The 6,342-nt window shown below is 48.4% G+C and overlaps 2 protein-coding genes across 2 annotated transcripts; one reads left to right on the top strand and one right to left on the bottom strand.

The window, feature by feature from the left end:
• Positions 1–2,375: 2,375 nt before the first annotated feature.
• Positions 2,376–3,645, top strand: ASPGLDRAFT_32119 (Zn(II)2Cys6 transcription factor domain-containing protein; the record flags this gene model as incomplete). The annotated part of the gene is made up of 3 exons (XM_022544135.1): positions 2,376–2,573; positions 2,633–2,730; positions 2,787–3,645. 3 exons carry the CDS (start codon positions 2,376–2,378, stop codon positions 3,643–3,645), a joined length of 1,155 nt encoding a protein of 384 aa, XP_022404307.1.
• Positions 3,646–4,040: 395 nt separating this feature from the next.
• Positions 4,041–6,330, bottom strand: ASPGLDRAFT_974158 (uncharacterized protein). Its single transcript, XM_022550604.1, has 5 exons — positions 5,529–6,330; positions 5,065–5,474; positions 4,596–5,009; positions 4,263–4,527; positions 4,041–4,236 (listed from the first exon to the last, which is right to left on the bottom strand). The coding sequence occupies exons 1-4, from the start codon at positions 6,045–6,047 to the stop codon at positions 4,263–4,265; spliced, it is 1,608 nt and encodes a 535-aa protein (XP_022404306.1). The 5' UTR covers positions 6,048–6,330; the 3' UTR covers positions 4,041–4,236.
• Positions 6,331–6,342: the final 12 nt, after the last annotated feature.

The following is a 6,342-nucleotide window of genomic DNA, read 5'->3' as shown; positions in this document are numbered from 1 at the left end:
TTTTTTTTTTTTTTTTTTTTTTTTTGCCATGCCTCGAAGGCGTGGTAGAACCATGGCTCGACGACGGCCGGTCCAACATCAAGATTTGTGGGGAATCCGCATGTGGAAGTGACAGAACGAGATCTCCTTTGTATGTATCAGATTAGAATTAATTGTATGATGTTGTTGCAGTAGAAAATGTTTCATTTGAGAATTATTTAGGAGCTGGCATATGCAATTAGCGGCAATACGCTGGCTGTCAAGTTAGGGTTCATATCGTCAGTAGTGGTCAGCTGACTACCCAATAAGTGGTTTGCCATCGCCATCACCATCGCCATCGTCATCACTCCCAAAGGTAGATTGGTTGGTTCTGATTGTATTGAGCCAAATCGCATCTGCATCATCGGATATCACTCCGGATTTGAGGCATTTGTTACACTCGTGATTTCATCCGTCGGACTCGTATCCGCTGGGTATTTCTTTCTACAGCATGTTTTCTACTTGGTGCAGAATCGGAAAGGCCGTTCCGTTTCGAGTAAGTGCGGTAATTTGTATATCCTTTGTTTAGAGGATCGCCCTATTATCGCCTGAGAGATATACAGATTTACGTCATGCACAGTCAGAATCATACTCTACTAGATATAAATCGGGTCTTCCGGTTATTGACCGAGCAATCGAATATTCCCGAGTCACGAACAACACTAGAATGAATTTTCGAATAGCCCGTTTAACCGCCGCCAGTAACACCGAGGCAAGATGTTTGTTGCTTTTGCGTCGCAGGCCTGTCAGAGCAGAATGATTGCTTTTCAGCCTCCGGTCCCTGGTGAAAAAGAAATGGCGATCTTCAACATCATCGAATCACTGCATTCTTTCACGCATGGCCATCCTTTACTGTGGCAGTGCATTGACCGGGATAAGGCTGGGATGTTCTCCAGGCGCTGAATGATCATTCTTTTTCTTTCTGCTTATTCACAAAGAGATCTAAACAAAATTCTCCCCAAAGCGGGGTCGTTTTTAATAATGTTGATATTTGATTGCCTAACCCTAGTGTTTTAGCTCGTTTTTCACTGACATGGTATATACAGATTATGATGTCAAGTCTGATACAGAATACTCAAATCACCTTCCAGCCAGTCACTAATCAAACCGTACAACTTGCAAAGTCATGGCGAACTGTAATTCCTCGGCGACTGGTTAATGAGATACCCGGTCCTTGTACCTATGATACGACTAGGTGAGACGGACAAAGGGAGTACTGCAGTACTCGTTATTCATGTGATTCCTTCTTTGTTAGTTGCATGAAGATAAACGGGTTGGAAAAATGGGTGATGGTGACCCCTCATCTGCAATAGTGTACATATGCCATGTACCCATACCAGCCACATATCCTATGCTTGACTCGTTACATCAATCCTTCTGCAGTGCTCGCCCATGAGAAGCACACAATTGAATATCGGACGAGTTTCATCCGGGCAGAACGTGATAGCGCGTGCTCATTTCCCTCTCAGATTGTGCCTATACTTTGAGTGATTTAAGGGACTACCTGTGTATCATGTGCTTGTACACCCAATGCCGTCCAGTGGATTGAAATTATTATGAGTATTATTATTTTGCCATGCTCACCGACAGAGCCTCTACAGAGTTACTTCTAGCGCCAAATCCCTGTCCACATGGTCACTGGACTCAAAAGCCATGCCATGCTGACACTTTCTGCCATTGCACAGCGCAGCGCAAACCTCGGCGTGACGATAATCGAAAATGTATGTCACCCTGTCCCTCGCTGCCCAAACGACCGGGGTCTTTTTGTCACTTGTCGTCCTGTCTGTCCGTCTTTGACCCGCCTATTTGCCATCGGCTCGGACCGTTTGACGGCAAATCCTCCTCTGCTTCAATTCGTGTCAGCAGCCCTAGAGCGAAGCAGAGGAGCGTGGGGCAGCAATCATGTACAGTATTTGCATTTTTGTTTGCGGGGCATTTTTTTCTTTTTCTTTTCCCTGTAACTGCGGTGTAGTAGTATGCCCATGTATGTATGTACCTGTCACAGCCGCCAGAGCTTTTCCACGTCACTCGCTGGCAGGTCTCTCGTAGTATACAGCAATTGGACAGACAGGCACGGCTATAAGGATCTGCTTATGCGGGGCTTGCAGCTTTTTTTTTTTTCGGTATCTGGCACGAAAAGAGTGATATCAGTCCAAGCCGCCTTGTTGTACTTTTATAAAGCCCCTCCCCCACCTGCTCGTCAAAGTACTTCAGCCTCTGTTTTCTTCAATTTTTCTTTTGGTGACTTGCTGTCAATTTACTTGCGCACACTGAGTCAGTTTCATTCTTGAAGAGTTTCGTCTTCATTATCTTTTCTCGGTTGTTACTCCTCCGCAGCGGCTACAGCAGAAGTACCGATGCCCCGACAACCAAAGCTCCGTCCCAAGACGAATATCCCCGGTCTACCAGAGAATCTCTATGATCTCACCGCGGTAGCACAGTTCTCTGAACTTGAATGCCAACAGGAAATGGAGGAAAAACCACAACGCGTGTTCCGGGTCAAGCGCAAGCATGTCCTTAAGGCTTGTGACCGGTGCAGGATCAAGAAGACCAAGGTTAGTATTTTGTTTTCTCTTTGCTCTCCTGCTGGCTTCCAGAAACTGACTGGCTCAAGTGCGATGGAAAGCAACCCTGCAACCGCTGCGCCGCGTATAACCACCCGTGTCTGTTTCGGGAGAGAAAGGCTACCCAGACGAGGGTGTACTCAAAGGGGTAAGTCTCCCCCAAGGAACTATGACATCAGAAACATACTAATTGCTTAGCAATAGCTACGTCGAACTACTTGAATCCAACCTATCCATGGCTGTCAAAGGTCTCCAAGGCCTCCACAGAATCTGCTCCGACAATCACTGCTTCCCCGGCGACCCCCTACAAATGACCGCCGACGGCCACCCCCTAACCCACGACATCCTCGACCGAATGGGCATCATAAGACAAGCCGAAGAGAGTCCCGAAGACCCGAACGAAGAGTCCGAGGACCTGCAGTATCTACGGTACCTCTCGAGCAACTCGACCGATAGCGCGACGACCGATCCGTCTCCGGAGCCTGCTACGCCCTCTCAGCCGACTTCGAGTATCTGCAGCCCTGCCGAGTCTCTGCACAAGCCGTTTAAGTGGGAGGCTGACATGCTTCCAACTCAGGCGGAGCCACAGCAGCAGCAGCAGCAGCAGCAGCAGCAGAACTACCAGTATTCCGGCTACTCGGGTACAGGTTACCATACTCCCCAACAACGTCAGCAAGGCCTGATAATGCCCCGACTCTCCCTCGACACAACCGTCAGTCTGGGCAACGACATCCCCTCATGCACAAGCACCTGCACGAGTGCCACCCTCCCCTCCGCGGCAACCAGTCACCACGATACCCCGCTCACGTCTCCGTACATGTACTACGCGGAGGACCCAAGCACCCGCATCCATCCCCCGATGATGCTTCCCACGGGCCTGGACACGAACTCTCATACTCAGCCTCAGCCTCACGCTCAGACGGCGACAGCTGGTCTGCCCCTTGACATTCTGAATGCGTATCAGCAGCATCTTTCTACTTTGCAGGAGCAGCAGCAGCAGCAGCAACAGCAGCCGATGTATGCCGCTCTTGCGACGGGCTGGACGTTTTCGTTGGATAGATAGCTGTGTATGTGTTTGTCTATCTATCTATTTTGTTGTGCTTCGCTTCTTTTCTTGTTATGTCATAGACATGACTTACGAGTTACGCTTAACGACTTGTTTTGCCTGGCATTTTTGCCTTTGATTCTTGACTTTGATTTGATTTCGTTGAGATCGCACATCAATCGTTTGCATGGCGTGGCCGGGTTTGATACCCTTTTGCTTTGAGTCTTGATTTTCGGTGATTTCGGTTTCGGGAGTTTTGTTATGTTCATTCATTAAGATACCACACCACCATACCCCTGGTTAGGATATGAGATATGAGAAAATGAAAGAAAACTTGGACTTTGTCCAATATCGTGCTGTGGTCTTGTTTTATGCCCTAAGGGTTATTGTCTTTACTTGTATCTACATACTATGTACTTTTCAGGATATGCACTGATCGTGTGCAGATTATGTGGATTCCTTTTTATTTTAAGATATCTGCTACTTCTGATATCTATTCACTTTCATCATGCATCACTTTCCATTCAAGCATTCAAACCAGACCACTACCCCCTTATCCTCCACAAAACAAACACGTTACACAACCAACCAACCAACCCAACCCAACCCCTCACTCGCCCCTCAGACAAACCAACCTAAAGTGGATAAACAAACCTCAAATTCTCCCGGTCCGTCATATCCCCCAAAAACCCTCCCCTGACATCTTCCTCACTCTCACTCCCCTGCTCCTGCTCCTGCTCGCCACCCTGTTCCCCTGGTCCCAAAGTCTTTTCTCGAAGTTTGTTTTGATGGTTCAAGTAAAACCGGATGATTAGACACATCATGGGCGATATGAACCAGAAGGCTGTCATGAAGGACCATGGGAGGACGTAGCGGGGGCTGTATTTTGATTGCCAGAATCTGTCATGCACATGGTTAGCAATTCGGCAGCATAATTTTGATATCAACTGAAAGAAAAGTAGACATACTCGGGCGAAATCATATTTGCAACCGCCGCCGCAACAATACACGACGACATAAGAGTTACTTTCTTCGTATGCCCCGTCGTCGTCGTCCCCGCCCAATTCAAACCCAGCAGATACGACGGTTTAAACGACGATATCTGTGTCCCGACTACCAGCGCTACTTTATTCGACCAAGGAGATGAAAGCTCGATGATTCCCCCGATTAAACAGGGTATGTAAGATAGAGCGCAGGTGTAGCCTGTTCCGAGGTTTGTGGCGTAGAGGAGGGCTGCGGAGATTAGGATTAGGACCATGCCCCAGAGGGGTTTTGCGATGTTGAAGAGGGCGCTTTGGGCGGGGGTGAAGCCGAAGCCGACGAGGATTAGGGGGGTTTGGGCGGAGGTGTTGTTGGGGAGTTCGTTGAAGAACATGTGAAAGCTATTTTCATCTCTTGTAAGTAATGTGTCTGGGTAGGTGTAAGGGGGTGGCGTACATGAATAGCCAGCTTTTGACATCCAAGAAGCACTCCTTGACATGTTCCCATTTCCATGTCGAATTTACGATTCCAGCTCTTGTTCTTCGAATCATCTCAATAGTATGCACTTTCTCCTCTGTCGACAACCACTTTGCTTCAACGGGCGTATTTGGCAGGAAAAATACCAACGGGAGGAATATGGCGAATGTCACGATTGCGCAGATGATATGTAGCCATTTCCAAGACGCGATGCCCCCGATGAGCGTTCCCGCATTATCATCTTTAATGAGCTTGTAAGCGACCATAGTCAGCATAACATTAGCAAGAGATCCAGCCGTCCACCATAACAACTGAACCCAGGGCGACTTCTTCGGAGGAAAAAACGCTTGATGCAGGATTGCCGTTGAAGGCACGATCTGTGATTCCGTCTACCATGTCTCAGTATCTCACACCCAGAAGGCTGATGAACAGGGGATGCGCACCAATCCCAGCAAAAACCGCACAGCCATCATCTCCCTCCCCGTCCTAACAGCCGGATGTACCCCAACCAACACCGCCCAACAAAACAACGATCCCGTAATAAACCTCTTATGTCCAATCCTCTGCGACACCCACGCCCCGGGCCACAACGCCACCAAATACCCGACATAAAACACAATAAACAGCTTATTATACTCGTTCTTTGTCATTTTCACATCCTTGAAAATGCCCATCGTACTCGCGGACGAGAGCGTCGCGCGGTCGAGATGGATGAGAAACGATATCCACCATGTTTGGCCGAGGAGGTAGAGCAGGTTTTTGCGGATGAGGCGGGATTCCTGTGCGGGTGGGAGGAGGTTTATGAGGGGTTTGTGGGTGTTGTAGAAGGTGGTTGTGTCGTCGGCATCCTTTGGGTTGATGGGGGCTGTTGTTATGGTTGGGGTTCGTTCGGCTGTAGTATCCTTGGAGGTATCTGTTTCGGCGATGGCCGGGGATGTAGTATTTTGGGCGGATTTGGACATTGTCAATTATCCATGGTTGATTGGAATTGAATCAATTGTCTCGAAAGCCATGTTTTATACCCCTCACAACACAGACCGCCGACAAAGTTCGCCGTGGATAAAAAAAAAAAGTCTGCTGCTAAGCATTATATCACTTCCAGTTATGCCGGCGGGGGAATGCAGAATCGCACACGGTCCTCGTCACAGTGAAGATGCTTTCCGTGTATAGACTAGTCGGCGGCAGTCATCCCATTCTGACGGGGCACAAGCAAAGATTTTCATGCTCAATAGTGCTCGCACCTGCAGAGTCGGAGTC

The sequence above is a fragment of the Aspergillus glaucus genome, assembly GCF_001890805.1.
Source record: "Aspergillus glaucus CBS 516.65 unplaced genomic scaffold ASPGLscaffold_3, whole genome shotgun sequence".
NCBI lineage: Eukaryota > Fungi > Ascomycota > Eurotiomycetes > Eurotiales > Aspergillaceae > Aspergillus > Aspergillus glaucus.
Note: the sequence above shows the minus strand (reverse complement) of the source record. Positions and strands in the feature narration are given on the sequence as shown.